This window comes from Streptopelia decaocto (genome assembly GCF_964273445.1).
Source record: "Streptopelia decaocto genome assembly, chromosome: 3".
NCBI lineage: Eukaryota > Metazoa > Chordata > Aves > Columbiformes > Columbidae > Streptopelia > Streptopelia decaocto.
This window is the reverse complement of record NC_138656.1, coordinates 13160915-13179988: the sequence shown is the minus strand read 5'-3', so window position 1 is coordinate 13179988 and position 19074 is coordinate 13160915. Positions and strand designations below refer to the sequence as shown.

General features: G+C 49.9%; 1 protein-coding gene across 5 annotated transcripts in view; it reads right to left on the bottom strand.

The window, feature by feature from the left end:
- Positions 1–5565: 5565 nt before the first annotated feature.
- The window catches only part of SLC8A1 (solute carrier family 8 member A1), a 145310-nt gene continuing 131801 nt past the window's right edge, over positions 5566–19074 (bottom strand). For 4 of the 5 annotated variants that reach the window (XM_082048767.1, XM_082048769.1, XM_082048768.1 and 1 more), the window contains 5 exons: positions 18881–18898; positions 17018–17148; positions 15766–15865; positions 10446–10721; positions 5566–8039 (listed from right to left, as the gene is read on the bottom strand). In XM_082048767.1, the coding sequence (XP_081904893.1) occupies positions 7663–8039; positions 10446–10721; positions 15766–15865; positions 17018–17148; positions 18881–18898 (902 nt within the window). In that variant the 3' untranslated portion in view covers positions 5566–7662. The remainder of the gene's footprint in view (positions 8040–10445; positions 10722–15765; positions 15866–17017; positions 17149–18880; positions 18899–19074) is intronic. The other variant, XM_082048771.1, reaches the window with a different exon arrangement.

The following is a 19074-nucleotide window of genomic DNA, read 5'->3' as shown; positions in this document are numbered from 1 at the left end:
GGGGAGCTCAACCAAGGGACAGCTAATCACAGCTCTTATTGCAAGAGCAGGGCAATGCACAGGGCTATGGCTGAAAGCGAGGGGTACGGGAGCCATCTCAGGTTTACACCAAACAAGGAGGAATCTCGTTGTGCACCTTCCTGCATTCCCAGGAGTCACAAAGCCACTAGTTTGTAAAAGCTTTCATTATAGCTCCCAAATAAGCCCAACAGCAAGCTGGGACACATTTATACCAGCAGGATCAAATCTATCCTGTGGTAGTATAGCAGTTTTACAGTCACTCAGCAACCCTCTGTGTTTCTAAGCATCTCTGCAAAGAAGCTCATCTGCCAGAAACTCACATTTCTGTAAGCAAGGAGCCTGCCAGGAGCTGTGGACTGGGGCGGAGGGACACACGCTTCTGGTGATGACAGTGCCATGGACTGCCATGGCCATTTTCCTCAAGAAAACAGAGCAAGGCTGTCCTCCATGCAGATCTCACCCTGCCATCATCTGTCTGGGACTACTCTGAGTTAGAAATAAAGGAGAAGAAATAAATCCAGCCTCAACAGAGATGTCAAGAGGTGCAGGGACAGAGCCTGGTAGCAGTCCTCCATGTCCTGCAAGGGTTTTAGGAGCTTGAGGATAAGCATCCCAAGCCATCGCAACTTGCTTGACTTAAACTCTCCACATCTTAAGCATGGGCAGGAAAGTTTTGTAGGCAAGTAGATAAGTTTTAGAATGTTTAGAGCACCAGGAACAGGCTCCATTTTGAAATAAAGGAGCTGAGGTGAACCTTGAACCCCCACTTAAAACATTTAGTATGCTCTGGAACCGTAGAGACAGGGTTGGGGTGGAGGGGTGGTAGAGTTGTAGCATCTGTTGGACCTGATAATGGTGGAAATTCAGCAGAAATGTTTAATCTTCAAAAACCTCATGAGTGAAGGGCATCAGTACAATGGAACGTGGCTGCAATGGTGCCTGGTGATGAGCAGGAAGGGTTCAGCATACTGACTTTTGCTGCATCGAAACTTGTGTGGTCCTTTGCTTGCAGGGGTTTAAGTCCAGGACATCTTTTGGAGTGGTAAGTCTTCGCCCTGAGATATAGACAGCAAGCCTGAGCTAACAAGCTGTTAGTCCAGTGAGAGAGGAGACTTGTCCCACATAGCAAGCCCCCAGTTGTGGGGCAAGAGAGACAGAGAAGGCTCCTCTGCAGGGATGCTGAAGGACAAGGGCATGCGAAGAGGCTCCACAGAGGGGACAAGCACAGATCAGGCCCCAAGCTGGGTAATCACTGAGTGCAGATGAACGTTCCAAGGCCTGGAGGTGGCTCAAGGTGGATGCTGGAGGACTCCACCATCAGGTAGCACACACTCCTGATGCATTGCTTCCCATCACTACCTAGACCTGCACACTGTTGGGGGTGGAGCTGTGCTGGGAGGGATGGAGAGCTGTCATAGTGCACTACAACAGAGGAAGGGCTATTTTGAATTAAATAGATAAAAATAGTGCCTGGGGCTGCTGCCCACAGCCAAAAAAGCTGGAGGCTCTGCAAAAATCAAGATGCATGTCCGCAGTCATGACAACTGGGTCAGGGGGACATGCTGTGCCTAAAAGAGGGTTTACAGGCCTAGGTGGGACTTGACAGCACTTCTCTCTTCTCTTGTGATGCTGGACATCCCATCAGCAGCACCCAGCTCTGCCTCCCAGCAGTGGTCCACAGCACCCACTCTGGGAAGGACGTGCATCCCAGTGCCCTCTTTCACACTTCTGGGGTGGGCAGCCCCAAGCTGGTGTTCACCTTGGGAGGGTGGGAAGGAGCCAAGGGAGGCTACAGGGCCTGAAGGAGAGAGTGATGAACCACCCTGGGGCACTGAGTGCTCAGGTTCAGGGCTGGCCATTCTTGGGATGCTCCAGAGAGAGCAAGACTCTGCGGAGACCCCTTGGATGCTCTCAGGGACATACTGTAGACAGCAAATCCTGCTGCTAACAGCAATCTTCTGGCTGTCTTTGCTGTCAACAGCTCCTGCTTGACCTGATAGGCCCCTTTCCTTCACAGCGTCCCTTCCCTATGTGTGAAGGGTGTTGCTGGCTGGCAAAAGGCTCTCAGCACCTCCAGTTCCAAAAGGAGGAAAGCTTAAGACCTTAAAAGGCGAGGAATCTCATTGTATTTATTGTCCCTTGGTGCTTTTTGCAAGAATACAGATGCCTCTGGATACTTTCCTGCACAAGTCAGGGGTTTTTTTTACAAGATAAACAGGCTTTTCTGCAGCTGTGCGCGTGTATGCGTGTGTATGGTCGGTCATCACATGCTCAGAGAGGCCAGAGAGGTTCCTGGTGCACTGCAAACACGCTTCCCCAGATTGTTCTGGGGAACAATTGAAAAACAATGCAGGGGTTCCTCCCAGAATAACACCCTGTGGCATTAAGTTTTCCCTTTTTTCTTTTTCTCTGTCACTTTCTGGCTATGCCCAGCTTTGCCCCGCCAGGAATGCAGCTGAACCTCCTCCTTAGGTATGTATATGGCCCCCAGTACCGTTGCACTTGATTCTTACCCAAGCATTTAAAAATAGCTGTAACAATAACACACAGGCTCTGGTTCTCCCCTCGTTGCCCATAGCAGAAATGACATGGTGAGTTTATAAACTACATTCAGACTCGTGACCAGAACGGGCTCAAAGCCTCCCTTTTCCCTTTTGTCCTTTAACCAAGAGATGAAAGTGGGGAAGAAGATGTAGAAATTACTCTTGCAGTCTCCCTTCAACCCAGAGCCACCACAGGCTGCCTGGGAACGGGTGACACGAGAGTGGGCGTGTTGTTTGGAGACAACCGGTTTGCATCTCTGGAGCGAGTTCAGGCAGGCTCAGCCATGAGATGCTGCAGGTTTGTGGCTCCCGCTGGCACCAGGGAGCTGCAGAGTCCTTGGCTCCTTTGCACCTTTTCCACATGTTCAGGTTGTGGCTGGCATTTTCTTCCATTCCCATTGGCCCCTGAAGAGCTGGAGACAGGGTTTTGCTAAGATGCTCAGGCCTGTCCCTGCTCCATGCACTCCTTCATTTGTCCCCAAGTGCCTTGCAGTGGCCTTTTGAGTTGGCCTATTTGGATGTCCTTCTCTGAACATCCTTTGCACCGTGCTTCATTCTTTTCTATGGAAAGATTTGCCTTTGGCTAGTGGGGTGATGACAGGAGGTGAGAGTAGCCAGGGCAGGTAGATAGATGGAGGCCAAGGCTTTGAAGTGGTGTTTCTGGAAACTTCCTTAAGTCCAGGGCTTTATCAGAGATGCTTGATGCCCTTCCCTTGTGAGTGAGGCTGGGGAGGAAGAGAAGATAGGACAGCACTGGCACCAGACGGGGGAATCCATGGGTGCAAGATGTGCCCACACTGGGGCCGGTCCTCCCTCCTGGCAGCACACAATTTGCTTTTGCCTTTGAAGGTTTGGTTTAAAGATGTTGTTGCAGAAGAGCAGGCACGACACCCTTGGGAACACAGACAGGTGGCTGGGGCTTAGTAGAGCGGTCCTTCCCCTCCTTGGCATAACCAGGCAGCAACCAGGTAAAAGGCTTGCTGCTCATCCATGGCTCCTCCATAAGCAGCTGGGCAAATACAATGTCATGCTTTGCATAAGCTCATTAAAGATGCCAAAAAGCAGGCAGCTAGCCGAGAATAATTGCATAAACAAGGCTGGTGTTTACTGTGTGGTTTAGGCCTTGTCCTCCACAAACAATGCTCCATCATTCCCTTTGGAAATTTCTGTGAGCAGAACCGTTATTTATTGCCTGTTAAACTGAGCTGCTACACACATCTTGTCCAGCTTGTTAATGACTTTAGTGACTGCAATTCATTCTGAAGAAGCAAATTATGAGAGTGAAATACCAACATCACCTTTCAGTAGATGTAATTACTGGGTCAGGAGAGCTGTTTCACTTTCGTAATTCACTGCGTGGGAAAAGCACACAGGCATGACCAGCTGCCATTGCCTGGAGCATGATGGATGTTGAAGCTTGACCCACACCCATCCTGGAGGGTGCTGAGCACCCGCAGGGAGAGTGAGACCAGCGGCACAGATAGCAAAAAGCAGCGTAGGGTGTGGGGAAGGACCAGTTTGTATGAGAGCAGCCCAGAGATCATGTTAAATCCTCTGGCTGCTGGGATGTGTGAGTTACCTGCTCTGCCACACATCCCTTACCTCAGCAGACAGGAATTCCGCTGCCTCTGGGGCTCTACAGACACAATCATGCTGCAAAATCAATGACCTCCTATGCTCTCTCTCTTTGCTTGGTGGCATGTTTCTAGCCTGGAGTTCAAAGGCCAGACGCTACTGCTGCTGCCAGCCTGATGGGCTGTGACCCTGCATATCAGACAGGCAGGAGCACCAGCAGGACCCTGGCAGTGCCTCACCGCGAGTAGCAGGCAGACCCGGCCAGACAAAGGCAGTGTTTGCCTGGGACTCATCTCTGGATCTGGTGTTTGAGTTCAGCTGTCAGAGCAGGACCTTGGAAGCACAGTGGGGAGGGTTTATTTGGGGACAGCTCAACAGATGCTGGATGAAACACAAGGAGGAGCAACATCCCTGGGTGTGTAGAGACTCTTCTCCTCCTCAATGCTGTCTGAGCCACATGGGTCAGAAATGCACCATGGCACCTAGACTGGGGCACGGGCAGGCAGCTGCCCAGAGCAGCCCGAGCTCCGAGTTTGCTCAGCAAACTTGTGAGGTGTCTCAGATCTGCTTTGGCACTCATGGACTCTGCCCCAGTAATGCATCTCTTGCATTCCCACTTATCGTTAGCTAGTGGCTTAACCTAGCAAAAGTCACCTTTCCATACTCAAAAGGGTCCTGTAAGAAAGATGGAGACAAACTTATTAGCAGGGCCTGTTGAGATAGGACAAGGGCTAATGGTTTTAAACTAAAGGAGGGGAGATTCAGGCCAGACATGATGAAGAAACTGTTTACAATGAGAGTGGTGAAACACTGGAACAGGTTACCCAGAGATGTGGTAGATGCCCCATTCCTGGAGACATTCAAAGCCAGGCTGGACATGGTTCTGAGCAACCTGATCTGGTTAGAGATGTCCCTGCTCATTGCAGGGGGGTTGGACTAGATGACCTTTGAAGGTCCCTTCCAACCCAAACTATTCTGATTCGGTGAGGCTGGAACAAGAGCAGGAACAGTTCTATATAACTAGAGGACATAAGCGCAAAGAGTTCTAAGTACCTTGGGGGCATATGCACAGCTGTCCCCGAGCCTAGGGCAAGCTAGAACTGATGGTGGGCCCAGTACAGGAGCGTATCCTGGCCCCAGAAGGGTTGCACTGCAGCTTTGTCCCTGCATCCCCGTGAGAGCTGGGTAGGCTGCCAGCCCCAGCTGTACTGCAGCACACTGAGCCCACACATGATGGAGATGGAGCAGGAGGAAAGCCGTGAGATGGGGCAAAGCGGGCATGTGGAGACACCATTGCCCCCCATCAGTGGCAGAAACACAGCGAAGGCAAACCAATGAGTAAAGGACAGATGGATACAACATAAAGACAGACAACAGGAGGGTAGGGAAGGGTTTTCCATAGAGAATATGCAGGAGCACTACTGGATCCATCAGGAATCATTACAAACTTTATTTGTCTGTGCATTGTGTACCATTGATAAGGATCATCACAATTAGTGGACTCACTGACTATAGTGGTGGGCAATACACACAAAGAAAAATCAATTAAGCCAAACAGATGAAAATGAAATAATTGTACATAAAGATAATCATAAACCTGAACAACCTGCACCTGTGTTTGATTCTTTCCCCAAAACAAGGAGACCCCAAAACACATCCAAAATTAAAAAAATGCTTGAGAAGGAAAAAAAAAATGCCACAACTTCATACTCTGAGAGAAAATCTTAAAACAGATTAATTAAAAATTCCACAGATTGTTCAAATGAGTACAAATACCCCCAACCAATTGGATATGGTACAAGCATCAGATGTGGTTTTCAGCTGAGTTGGAAGAGCTCGTCAGTGGATGTGCAGGCTGGGCATGCGGCTGGCTGGGACAAAGGGCATAAGGACATCTCTCAACTTCAAGTGCACGATGTCACCCCTGTGCTGCACCCAGGGGAGCTCTACATCCACACTCAGTGGGTGTTGGGAGGTGATGCTGAGTTACACCTCACTGTCTCACTCATCCTTTCCCTCAATTTCAGATTTGGACAGGGCAAAATGTGGCCTTTTTCCTTGGGGGATGTTTCCCAGTTATGCTCAGCAATGTGGGAGATCTCCTTATGGCCCTTCAGCCCTTATGCTGAATTATTCTACCTCCAAATGGCTGTGGGAAAGGACCAGCTTTGTGGACTGATCCTGATGGCTTAGCGCTCAGAAGCAGAAGCTGTCACTAGACCTTGGGGACACAGGGAACAGCAGGGAGCCAAGGGGGTTTTGAGGCAGCCACAGGCTACAGAGGCAGAGGCAGGCGAGGTGCTGTGCTCATCCACCTTGGGCTCCCTGAGACCTTGTGTGAAACCTGCGGATGCTGGAGGCTTCACACCAACTTCAGCATGTCATGGACTGGCCACTGTGGGGGGACTCCGTCCACATGGGAGGATAAGCCTGCAGTTTCTGGGATGTGGGTTTTCCTCCCCTGAAAATCTTCATCTATGTGGCTGTTATTGCTTCTCGTGGACCCACGTGCAGAGCAATAAACAGGGACATCTTTTCCTCCTTTTACCCCCACTAAGAGGAAACAAGCAAACTTACAAAAACCCTATGGCAAAACTAAACTAACCGAAATAAATAAAATTGCAGTGAAAAGAAAACACTTGTATCTGCAATGATCAACCCACACGGCTGGAAGGACTATCGCTATAGAATGCTATATACAGGTAGGGTTCATTTCATTCATGCAAATGTTACAAGTACCACGACAGCATGCCCGAGGAGGCGGCTGAGGCGGGAGGAAAGCCCTCGCCACTCTGCACAGCCTTAGCTTAGGACACTGGACACGAGGTTGCAGCTGCGCATCCCCGAAGTGTGGAAGAGGAAAGGGAGAGGCATGTGGGGGGAGGAAAATGCTAGTTGTACACACGCCAAAACAAAACAAAACAAAAACCAACCCCAAATCAATGACGAAAACGGTTTGTGTTCTATCCTTTAGAAAGCTCCCAATTTCCCCTTGTTTTCAGTCCGGTCTCTCGCTTCTCTCCAACAGGGCCAGAGGGAACGGTCCCAAGTGGCGAAGGCAGGCGGACGGTGGTCGGAGACGAGGACCCTCGCTTTCCTCTCCTTCCCTTGCCCACTGCTCTGCTTCTCACCAGCTACTCTGGCCCTTCCCTGTATGGATGCTCCCTGGTCGCCTCTGCATCCATCCTCCTGGGGGGGCCGGTGGGCGGGAAGGAGCGATGGGGAAGGGCTTGATGGCTATCAATCAGCCACTCTTGTCAGTAGAGTTGCAGAAAGGGCCCTGCTGCGGAGCTCCTGCCAGGGCTGTCACCTGGGGAGGGGTCCTGCTGGCTTTGGGGTCCTGCCTCCTAGTTCAAAGGATGCTCCAAAGCCGCTTTCCGTCAGCAGGTGTGTGAACATGGCAAATCTCTTTTATTCTTTTTTCTGTTCATTATACACAGCGTTATATCTATATCTATACCTATATATCACTCTATATAGATACATATAGATATATATATATTTACTATCTCTGATTGTCCCTTTAGAAGCCCTTTATGTGGCAGTAGGCTTCCAGAGATGAGAAGAATATGTACAAGAGCCAGAGGAGAATAAAGAGTGAGGATGTGAGCAGCTTGGAAGTCCGCGGCCCGCCCAGCTCACCTCCAATCTCCGGTCTCCGCCGGTAGAGCAGCACACCCACACTGATAAAAGCAAAAATGGTGAAGAGGGTGACGGAGAAGGCCAGGGTGCCAGGTGAGACTTGGAAGGCTTGTCCGTGCGCCGCGTGGTAGATGGCTGCGATGGACCAGGCTACCCCAATGCCCAGGAAAACGTTCACAGCATTGCTCCCGGTGACGTTCCCAATGGAGGCATCTGCGTACTGGTCCTGTGTCGCTGCTACTTTGCTGGCAAATGTGTCTGCAAAGGGAAGGTGGAGAAAAACCCTCAGGAAACAGGCTGATAAGGAGGGACAGCACGAGGCAAGGCTTGTGGACAAATGTCAATGGCACCACTTGGGGAATGAAGATAGAGTGTAAGGGGACAGGGTACAGTACTCTTTGTGGGCACTGCCAAGGAAGGGCACATCTGGCTGGAGTCAGAGTGACAATTGAGGTTCAAAAATGCCCAGGAGGGAAATCTCAACATCCAGAAATATGGGACATCGCCCATTATGGACCCAGATGCCCCACGGTGCTTCAGGCAAGAGACAACACTTGCCAGTACTGCACTGTGTTGGCCCCTTCTCCACATCCACTAATTTGTTGACTTGCAAAAGTGCTGAAAAGGTTGGAAAAGTTTTGTGGGAGCCACAATAGTTTGTATCTGTCCTTCAGGTTCCCTGAAGTTTTGTATTTGTGTTTCTATGTTTGCTTTAATGATGTCTCTCCAAAACCTTTTGTCTCACTAATGTCCAGTGTCTTGTGCAGACCCTGACACTTTGGTAAACAAGTGATCGTCTTTCACCCCTTATGGGGAAAAACCATGCAGGTGGGTGTACGCTTGCCCAGGTGCTTCACCAGTTTTAATACTTGTAGCAAAAGAGAAAAAGAAAATTATGAGGTCAGATTTTATGTTTTTTTAGTTCTACAGAGTTTCCTTTACACTCCTTCCCAGCAAGGCTTCAAGGTGAGCCAGTGAACCTGGCATGAAGACCCAGTTTCATGTAACAGGAGGGGCTGGGCACCTATAAGCAGTGAGAGGGGCCATTTGCAGCAAAGAAATAAAAACAGCTTTATTTAAAAAAAAAAAAAAAGCTCCCATCGAAATGAGTCTGACTGTTGAGGGAAGGAAGCCTTGGTACAGTAACAGGGCTGTGGGACAGTGCTGATGTCTCTGTGGCGCTGCCGCTCCCACTGGGAGAGGAGGGATGGGGAATGTCTGGTGAAGATCTGGGGCACATCTGGGGCACCCTGCCAGCACCTGCCAGGGTATGGAAACAACCACATGCACTTCTGCATGTGGTTGCTTTTAATGCAGGAAAGGTTTCTGGCAATCTTGATTTCACTGCACATCTATCTGATGCTGGTCTGCCTCCCGCAAAGCACCCTGCACCTCCCTGGTGCGGGGGAGCCTGACGAGCACCCAGCTAACATGACACGATCTGGCAGCATCTGCTAGTTCAAACAAGAGTAGCCAAATGTATAAAAAAAAGACCTTCTTAAATGCCACTTTTTGTCGACAAAAGCAGGAAGGAAGATTTTTCACTGTCAAGGGTGTGAGACAGCCCTACAAACCTCATGCCTACAAATGCCAGAGGTCTAAAAATGCTACTTCTTCTGTTCCTTGCCCAAATCTGTTCTTTCTTTTGGTTCTGCTGCTTCTTTTTTGAGCTCTGATGGCATTAAGACAATTTCAAGATCTTCGAGCACCCAAGTGCTGATTACTGGAAGTCTGGGGATGGTGAGGGTAAGTGTGACTGACAGGGGGAGTAGCTGGGTTGCATTAGAGCTCCTTGTCTGGGAACCAGGCCCTGCCTGGCCAGCACAGCCCATGGAAGAATTTGTGTAAAAGGCACAGGCCCTCTCACACAAGATGACATGGGACTTCCCAGAGCAACCCTGTCACTGGGATCATCCTCTCCAGTGCATGGGTTCACCCCTAAGAGAGACCCTTTGCTGTGCTATCAGAAAAGGAAGCTGGGTTGCAGCAAGGCAATGTGGATTGGCAGGGCAAAGTGGCATGTAGGTATGGAAACTCCTGTTTTATTTCTCTCCCTGGTCAGTCCTCAGTCTCTGCTCTCTTCTGAGGCTGGGTGACTGATCAGAAATACGTCTCCAACTATTTGTGGGGCTGGGGCCTTCCTGGAGCTTCACAAGTCACATTTCAAGCAGGTCCCCCAGATCAGCAACCTCACCTCAATCCATATGAACCAGAGCTGAATGTGGTCTTACACAAAGGTGTCCATGCTGGGCAGAGCACTTTGATTATGGACTTGCACCTAACTCACCTGGGAGGCAAGGTTAAAGGAGCAGATGCTCAGAAAGAAAACACAGGACTGCCAACACAGGTGGCATTTTAATCAAAGACAAATTTCCAACTCTGAGAGTGGATGCTATGGAGGCAGTCCACAGTAATAGTTACTTCACGGTCTTTGCAAGGGGAAGATCCTTGAAATAATTTCCAGGGGACTGAATCCACATCCTGGTTCAGTCCTCCTGGCCCATCTGAGACTGAAAAACAACTTCCACATACACGTCAAATCTGTCCTCAGGCGTCCTGCAGAGCACAGCTGAGGACCTTACTGTGCCCACCTTTCCCAGCCCAAACCTAAACCCAGACTGGGCAGAGATGGACTTCTAGAACAAAACCTGCTGTTGTCCTTACCTGGCACTGATGTCCCCAGTGCGACAAACACGACTGCAGTGACTGAGTCCTTCAAGCCAATGGTGCAGCCAAAATGGGAAGCCAGGTCACCAATGAAAGCTGTCAGGAGGCCGATCATGAGGATGGAGACAACAAAGCAAGCCCAGCCATTCCAGTAGTCTGTTGGGGGCACGAAGGCAAAGAGGACCTTCCAGAAGACAGTCAGAAAGTGCATCACATAGTCGAAGCAGGAGGGCAGCTTCTCCTCCCCACATTCATCGTCATCGTCATCTTCCCCTGGAGAAAACCACCAGTGCCTGATTAGACTCACCCATCCTAGGGGAGGTTAGGCAAAGCTCCCATGCATACTGCAGCCCACTAAATGCCATCTCTCACGATTTGGGCCCTAGAAGGCCTTGACTTCCAAATATCTTATTTTCTGGGCAATCACCAGAGGGTCTCAATGACCTTTCCTGGCCCCTTCCCATGGCACAGAGAGACCCTTGAAAGGTATTGATCTCAAAAACCAACCTGCACTTCAGAAAATGCAGAGCCTCACACCAGCACCTCTACCTGGGTTTAACTACCAGGTGCTTCCTGTGACTCAGCCCCTGCTCAGGAACAATTTCCCTGGGAGATGTGGAAAATGACCAGCCTCATGCTGGCTGGAGCTGATCAGGGTGGATAAACCCACCAAGAGCAACATGTGCTTCATGGAGACTCCTCTAAGGAAGCCCCTTTTGAGCTGCTTTTCACAAGTGCCAGTGATTGCTTTCAGGTCTCGGGAAAGACAACTGGTTTTGGTGGCTGCTGAGCTGTTACCTCTGGCACTTTACCTTTTCTGCCATGAAGAATATTTACCCTAAAACCTCCCTGGTCCATCACTGCTGATTATCCTCCACTGTTCAATTTATCTGCCCCTTCATGTGCCTCCCTATGATCTCTGACTGCCCGTTGCTTTTGGTCTGGTCTGACCCAGGTCACTGGGCACCCCCTGCACATGAAAACGCTTTTCCATTTGCACTCTTTCCAGGTAGCTGTCAAGCACCCCAGGCCGTAAGCCAGCCATGGGGCATCATTTGTCACAACAAAAATACACTTTCCTCCTTCTCTTTATTTTCTGTCCCTGATCCAGGTCAGTGCTTCACTTCTCACCAATTTGTTGTTAATGCCTTGCAGGGGTCGTTTTCCCAGCATGAGCCTGCCAGCAGTCCTGGCCCCATCCTTGCTCACCAGGCACATTGTGTGGGTCAGAGCCTGGCTTTCCTCGTGCTGTGCTGAGCACTCAGCCCTGCACAGTGCACTGCTGCTCATGGCTGTGGTCCCCGCAGCACTTGCAAGACCTGGGTCTCCAGCACAAACAGGGAGTTGGGGATGTGAGTCCTTGTGCCCATCCTGCCTGATGTCCTGGGGGCTCTCAGACCCTGAGTGCCAGATGCTGCGTGTTCCCAAAGGCTCTCAGGGAGTTGTGCATCCACAGTCATGTCCCCTGAACATGCAGGCTGGCTTGTGCCCAGAAGCTGCCTTGTGGGTGACAGGGAAAGAGCTCAGCAGATGTTGGTTTGTCCTGACCCCCTCCCCTGCTTCCTTGACCCTTTCCCCTGGCACTGCCCCAACACATCTTAGAATCATAGAATAGTCTGGGTTGGAAGGGACCTTTAAAGGTCCAATCACTCTGCAATGAACAGGGAAACAGAATCATGGAATCATTTTGGTTGGAAAAGACCTTTAAGATCATTGAGTCCGTCCATTAACCCAACGCTGGCACTAAACCACGTCCCTAAGAGCCTCATCTATGTGTCTTTTAAACACCTCCAGGGATGGTGACTCCACCACTTCCTTGGGCAGCCTGTTCCAATGCCTGACAACCCTTTCCAGGAAGAAGTTTTTCCTAATATCCGATCTAAACCTCCCTTCATGCAGCTTGAGGCCATTTGCTCTTGTCTTATCACTTGCTACTTGGGAGAAGAGACCAACACCCTCCATGCTACAACCTCCTTTCAGGTAGTTGTAGACAGTGATAAGGTCTCCCCTCAGCCTCCTTTTCTCCAGGCTGAACAGCCCCAGTTCCCTCAGCTGCTCCTCATCAGACTTTATCTTCAATATTAGATGGAACCTCCTATGTTTCAGTCTGTGCCTGTTGCCCCTAATCCTGTCTTTGAGCACCACTGAAAAGTCAGCCTGCTCTTGATTTGGCTCAGCTCCAGTACATGTAAACCTTGCACTCTGCTGGCATCCTTGGGGCTCTCAGCAGAGATGCAGCTGCAAGGGAGAGGGTAGTAATGGAGGTAGTGAAAGCATGGCAAGAGGGAGCCTCTAATACAGTTATTTCTCTGTACATAAGGGATGTGGCATTCCACATGAGGGCTGGGGTGAACCTGGAGGGGATTCAGTGGGGCCACCAAGGTGATTGGAGCCTGGAGGATGTTTTGTATGGGGAGAGGTGGAAGGAGCTCTGGTATACATACCCTGGCTGATGGACATAGTCTTTGGAGGTTTTCAATATTCAGCTAAATAAAACCATGACTAACCAGGCAAAAGTAAAACTCAGCACCCTGTTGGGGTACAACTTCGCACTCATTGTTAGTCTTCAAATCACCTTTGCAGATCAAGACCAACACATAAGATAAAGGCAGTGGGAAACTTGATGTCTCTACAATAACTTGATGGAAAAGCATGTGTTGCTTGGCTTTAAAGCTTCAAACTCACTCTGGCAGAAACAGCATGGTGTTGTTATTTTGGCAGATATAAATACCCTATTTCTGTTCGTTGTCATGGAGATAAGGAACAGTTTTTCAGACTGGGAACTCTATGCTGGCCTGTCTTTTTTTGCTTTTTGAACAAAGGCTGATACTGGCAGGATACACTGTGCTGTGCTCACACTGTAATCCTCTCCCTAGCTGTATGGTGGCAGCAGGACTGTCATGGTTCTCTTCATTGAGATGATAAAACAGACTGAAAAATGAATGAGTGCCACTGTCATAACACTCATCCAGATCTGTCTGTCATTTTGTTAAGCAGCAGTAATGTCGCTCTTTTGAAAAGCCGTCCAGATCCTGTGAAGGTGAGTTGAAGTGCAGAGTGAGGTTGGATCACAGAATCATAGAATCATTGTGGTTGGAAAAGACCTTTAAGATCAAGTCCAACCATTAACCCAACACTGCCAAGTCCACCACTAAACCATGTCCATAAGAACCTCATCTACACATCTTTTAAACACTCCAGGGGTGGTGACTCCACCACTTTCCTGGGCAGCCTGTTCCGATGCCTGACAACCCTTTCCAGGAAGAAACTTTTCCTAATATCCAATCTAAACCTCCCTTTGTGCAACTTGAGGCCACTTCCTCCTGTGCTGTCACTTGCTGTTATACTTGGGAGAAGAGACCAACACCCTCCATGCTGCAACCTCCTTTCAGGTCTCCCCTCAGCCTCCTTTTCTCCCAGTTCCCTCTGCTACTCCTCATAAGGCTTGTGCTCCAGACCCCTCACCATCTTTGTTGCGCTTCTCTGCACTCTCTCCAGCATCTCAATGTCTTTCTTGTAGTGAGGGGCCCAAAACTGAACACGGGATTTGAGGTTTGGCCTCACCAGTGCCAAGTACAGGAGGACAATCACTTCCCTGGTCCTGCTGGCAATACTATTCTTGATACAAGCCAGGATGCTGGTGGCCTTCTTGGTCATGGTGATCAAGTGTTGCATTCAGGTACAGGCTCACAAGGTTCAGGATGTTTTTGCTGTGAAAGGAACTTTCTGGGCTGTTGGTCAAACACTGAAGACAGCTGTGGGTGAGAGGCTTCAGCTCAGCCCCACAGATAGCATGGGGTGCCCAGCGTGGTGTGGCACGGTCTTGCCTTCACCCGCACTACCCTTCTGCAGCCCTGTCCTCCTCCTGCTCTGTAGCTCAGCCTCCCTGCCAACATTGCTGTCAGTTGCTCATTGGGTGGGAAACCGCACTTTAATGTTTCTTTTCTTAGCGGGTATGTTACATTTTGAAGTGGGAATGTGTGACTTTCACCTGCTTTCTGTGGTGGGCTGCAGGGAAAAAGTCAAACCCAAATTCCAGTGTTTAAGGCATTTTAACTTGCTCAGCACAAAGCTTGAGCAGCTAAATCCTGCCAAAAAAGTAGGTTGAGAACTCAAAGACAAACTACTATTCCCCAGCTGCAAGGAACAGCTCATGTTCACCAAAATATGCCACATGTATTGAATAGTTTTTAATCATCCTGTTGGCACTGGTGGTGGCCGTACATTCAAGACACAGTCGCAACAGGGCTTTCAGATAACTGCAGTCTTTACGTGTGTCACAGAGATGGGATCCAAGTACCAGAGATTATCTTTGCTTTAATATGAGATGCAATTAAATAATTGATTCTGGCATAGATTAATTTAGTGGTATTAGCTATAAAACCTGCAGCAAGGATTGTCTTGCATGGTATGTTCATGCTGTATCCAAAATAATGGGAAGCTTTTGGCTGGAGGCTCTAAGAGTAACTATGCTACAAGAGGAAGAATCACAATTTGAGGAGATAGCTGCTGCACAATGTCCTGTCCTCATTTTCAGAGGTGAAGAGTGAATGGTATGGCCATCACTCTTAATTACTTTGTGCTGGGCAGAGTTTACTCTGTACAGCAGAGCTCCAAGTAGGAAGTGTGAGTGTTCCTCCATGCATTTCAATGCACAGTTGGCCAGATGAACTCAAATTGCCTTCCTCAGTAATTTAATCTAAAAGCTCGTTGATTTTGCCCTAATGTGTGCACACAGGCAGCCTGGGCTGGACTGTGAGGTTGTAACATCCAGCCAGTGAATTACAGTGTCTTCAGCTGTTAAAACCACATCTAAAGAAGCCTTTCTTTCATCTCCTACAGATGTCAGAATGCTAATATATTCTATACTGGGCATACTGGTAAACATGGCACTGGCGCCTGTGAGAATGGTACAACAGGGCATTTCTGAGGGAAATGCAGTTTTCCAGGAGGGGGAAGACATGATCAAATATGATCTGATATGACCACAGATTTCATGTGCTGCTGTAGCTACTGGGCTGCTGAGCCAAAATCTCCAGCCACAGCTGGCTGGAGCAGCAGGAATTCCTGAAGGAAGGGGGTCGGTCAGGGTGTTTCTCTGCCAGGTGCTAAAGGCACACTTAATGCAGGAGGTTTCCTACACATCAGACAATTTGATCTCACAAAAAGGTTTAATCAGCTGTCTTATTTATGCAGTAGCTGTAAATAACTCTGCCACCTGTTTTGCCTCATGCTGCTCCACTACATTCTGTATTATTGATACAGCCAAGCTGAGACACAAGAGAGGTTGATCGTAATTCACTTGGTCCAAACTCACCTGCGCTGACAGTAATAGCCTCAATAAACTGCTCCCTCCAGCTGTTTGTGCCAACCACCAGGGCCAGGTTTGTCTTCTTAATGAGCTTGTCCACTGTATTCTGTGGATGGAGACACAGAGGAGAGAATTAGGGGCTATTGGGCTGGAGATGCTGGGCTAAAACCTACCAGTGCTGCTGTTTGCAGCCATGCACTCATATTAAAAACTTAGTGGATTTTAAGTTCAGGTCAAGAGCCCCAGCAGTGAAAGCAAATGTAAGTACTTGTAATTCCCCTCACTGCTGCTCAAAAGGACCTTTTGAAACCTGCTCATGATGAGATTTTGAACCATCTCAGCAGAAGTTTAACAGCAAATAGTGCTGAGATGCCACAGCTCCTGTTCCCAATGTCTTGGGAAGAATTTTTACTGGACTGCTTCAAAAGTACTAACTGGGACTTGACCAGGGGCCATTCACAGAACTGAGCTTTACCTCTCTGTGCTGCTCAGAGGACAGAGCTCAGTGCCAGCAGGGAAGGTGCTGTGGGCAGGAGATGCTCCTGAGCAGGCAGCCTGAGGGCTGCCCCCATGCTGCAATGCCTCAGAGGCACAAAAAACACACAGCAAAACCATGGGAGGGAGGCAGCCACTGCTGTGACACAGTAGGGGTGATCTGTTATTATTGATACTATAGAAAAATAGAAAAGATAATGAAATGGACAATTTTCAGCTCTTGGTCTGGCACACGCATTCACGGCAGTTTAGTTTCACATCCATTTCTTGTGTTTAGGGTATCAGCCCTTTATACTGGTAGCCCCAGACTTGGGCCTCACTCAATACTGCCTGTAAGTAGGACCTCGGTGTAGCACATCACTGTGAGAATGAGCTTATATTTTGAAGCAACCTGCAGCATTTTGGAGCCCAGTCAGCTCCTAGTCTCACCAGATTGATGTGCTAATATAATAATAACCACAAACAGTCTGTGAGTGGGACAGAAAGTCTGGGATCATCCCCCAAGGACCATGGCTGTGGGCTAATAGACAGAGTGAGAATGCAGACTGTATTTTAACCCACCACCATCACTCTTTCATTATGCCTTGGCTCAGCCATCTTTCAAAAAGCCTCCCTGAGTCCTGCGCTGAGACCTTGTGATGCCAGGAGCTGCCTTGCTTTGCTGTGATACCACTAGTATGTGCTTGTCAATGCTGTGCAAGCCCAAAAGGAGGGTCCCCAGCCAGAGGGGAAGAAGAACAGGGGCAGATGATGTGGACAGTACCTTGAACTCATAGGATTCCTCAATGATGATTTCAAGCTTAGTGTGCTCCCCCAGGACTGGGCGCCCCATCTCCGCAATTCGACGTTCTTCCTCCTCCTTGCTGGTCAATGGCTGCTTTTCTTCGTTGTCTTCTGCAAAGCAAAGAGCCCGTTGGTGAGCCAGGCCCAGGTGGTCACTCTCTAGAGCTGGCTTCCCATCAGAAGGGAGGTCAGGAATCCTCCAGGTGGGAGCATGAGTGACAGAGCAGCTGAGAAGGAGGAGGTCATGTAGCAGTAGATAAGGTAGTTTTGCTGGGAAAAGCTAGCAAGAGCTCTACAACTCATCCAACCTCGGGAGTCCAGTTTACCCTCATGGCTGGGGAGTAGCTTACTGCCTTGTACCTTGCTGCCGCAGGGATGCTGGGAGGGGACAGATCATCGCTAAGGCTGCTCCATTTCCCAATTCTCCAGCTCTGCATCGGTGCATGGTCAGGACACTTCCATCAGTGTGTTACAACCAGAGAGAGCTGCCAGCAGCCCCAGGGCTGAGATGAGTATGAAATCTCAGCTCTGCCTCCTTCTGAGAAGGACTTTACCTTGGAGAGGGAGCTGGCAGCTAGAAAACATGATAGTCCTGCTGGGATGGTAAGGCTGGAGGAAATAGTTCTGGGCCACACAGGTACAAGGAGCCATCCACAGGGCATGACCTGGGAGAGGAGGCAGTGAAGGGACTACAAGAGCAATGGAGCAGGTCTGCACTTCCACTGTCATCCATGCAACCTTTGGGGCATGGGGGCCGCAGGCAGCCTGGTTTTTGTTACTGTCCCTGCACAGACCTCTACTGAACTGGTCTACCCCAGGGATGAGCAGAAGGACACCGGGGCCAGGAAGGGCTGGATTCACTGGAGACAGGAGTTAAACTGTCAGTAGCCAAACACCCCTGTCAGTTTGTGTTAGACCCCACAACAGCCCTTGGGCATCATGCTGAGGGTACCTTGGATGGTGACCATCGTGCGAGGAAGAGGATGATCTCTAGCCTGGACCTTCCTGAAGAGAGGTTTGCCTATCAAAGTGATCAGCAGGAGATCAGCAGGAGGGAACATATGCCCTGTGCAAACTGCTGCTGTGCGGTTAGTAAACTCTACTCCTACTTCACACAGGGTTAGTGTTGCTCCCTTGCCAGCTGCCCCTTGTCTGCACAGGCAGCAGCACGCTGTAGAAAAGCCCTTCTTCTACGGTTGGTCAAAGGGACAAGTCTTGTGGTCAGAGCCTCATTAGTCTGAATTATTGTTTCCAGGGCTCCTGAGGGGCTGCTCTGCAACATGCGGGACCTGGGACTTTCTCCCCCTGCAGTGCTCAGCCTAATGACAGGTTCTCAGCTGGCTAATGATGGATGAACAAACCCTGCTGACAGGTCTTGCTGGTGGGAAGGACAAGGTCTGTGTGCCTGAAGCAGCCACACGGTCCTGCAGCTCCTGCAGTGCTCAGGCTGCTGCCTGGGGAGTGGGAACAGGTCCCTTGTTCTCTGCACAGCCCTGTGACCACCTCCCATGTGGGCAGCAGGGAGGGGACAGCTGGAGCAAGTTCAGAAGCCCGTCCTGCTCCAAGAGATGGAGTGGGCCTGCCTATCACATCAGGGGTGACAGCTCACCCTTCCTGGGAAGGGGGTTAGTTGTGTGCAGCAGGCAGAGCACTCTGTGAGAGTACACGGCATTAGTGTGACTGACTGGGGCAGTGGGGCCACGGCACGGCGCCTTCTTACCCTTCCAGAGTTTCCCTCCAGGACAGAACAAAAGCAAAGAGGAAACCAAGAGGAAAGAGCGGGGTGAGCATATGGCCATTAAGAGGAGGGAAGGGGGGGATGGGGGAGAGCAGAAATCCATACCTGTGATGGTGAAGTCACCTAGATGAAACCAAAAATGACAGAGAGAGAGAGAGAAAGAGAGAGAGAGGGTTAGCATCAGCGCAGCAACAGGGGCAGCCTGCAGCACACAGGAAAGTGGTGGTCCTTTCCTGCTCCCCGGCCAGGGACTGTGGGCATGGGCATGGAGGGCCGCTCCCTGACACGCACCCCAGGGA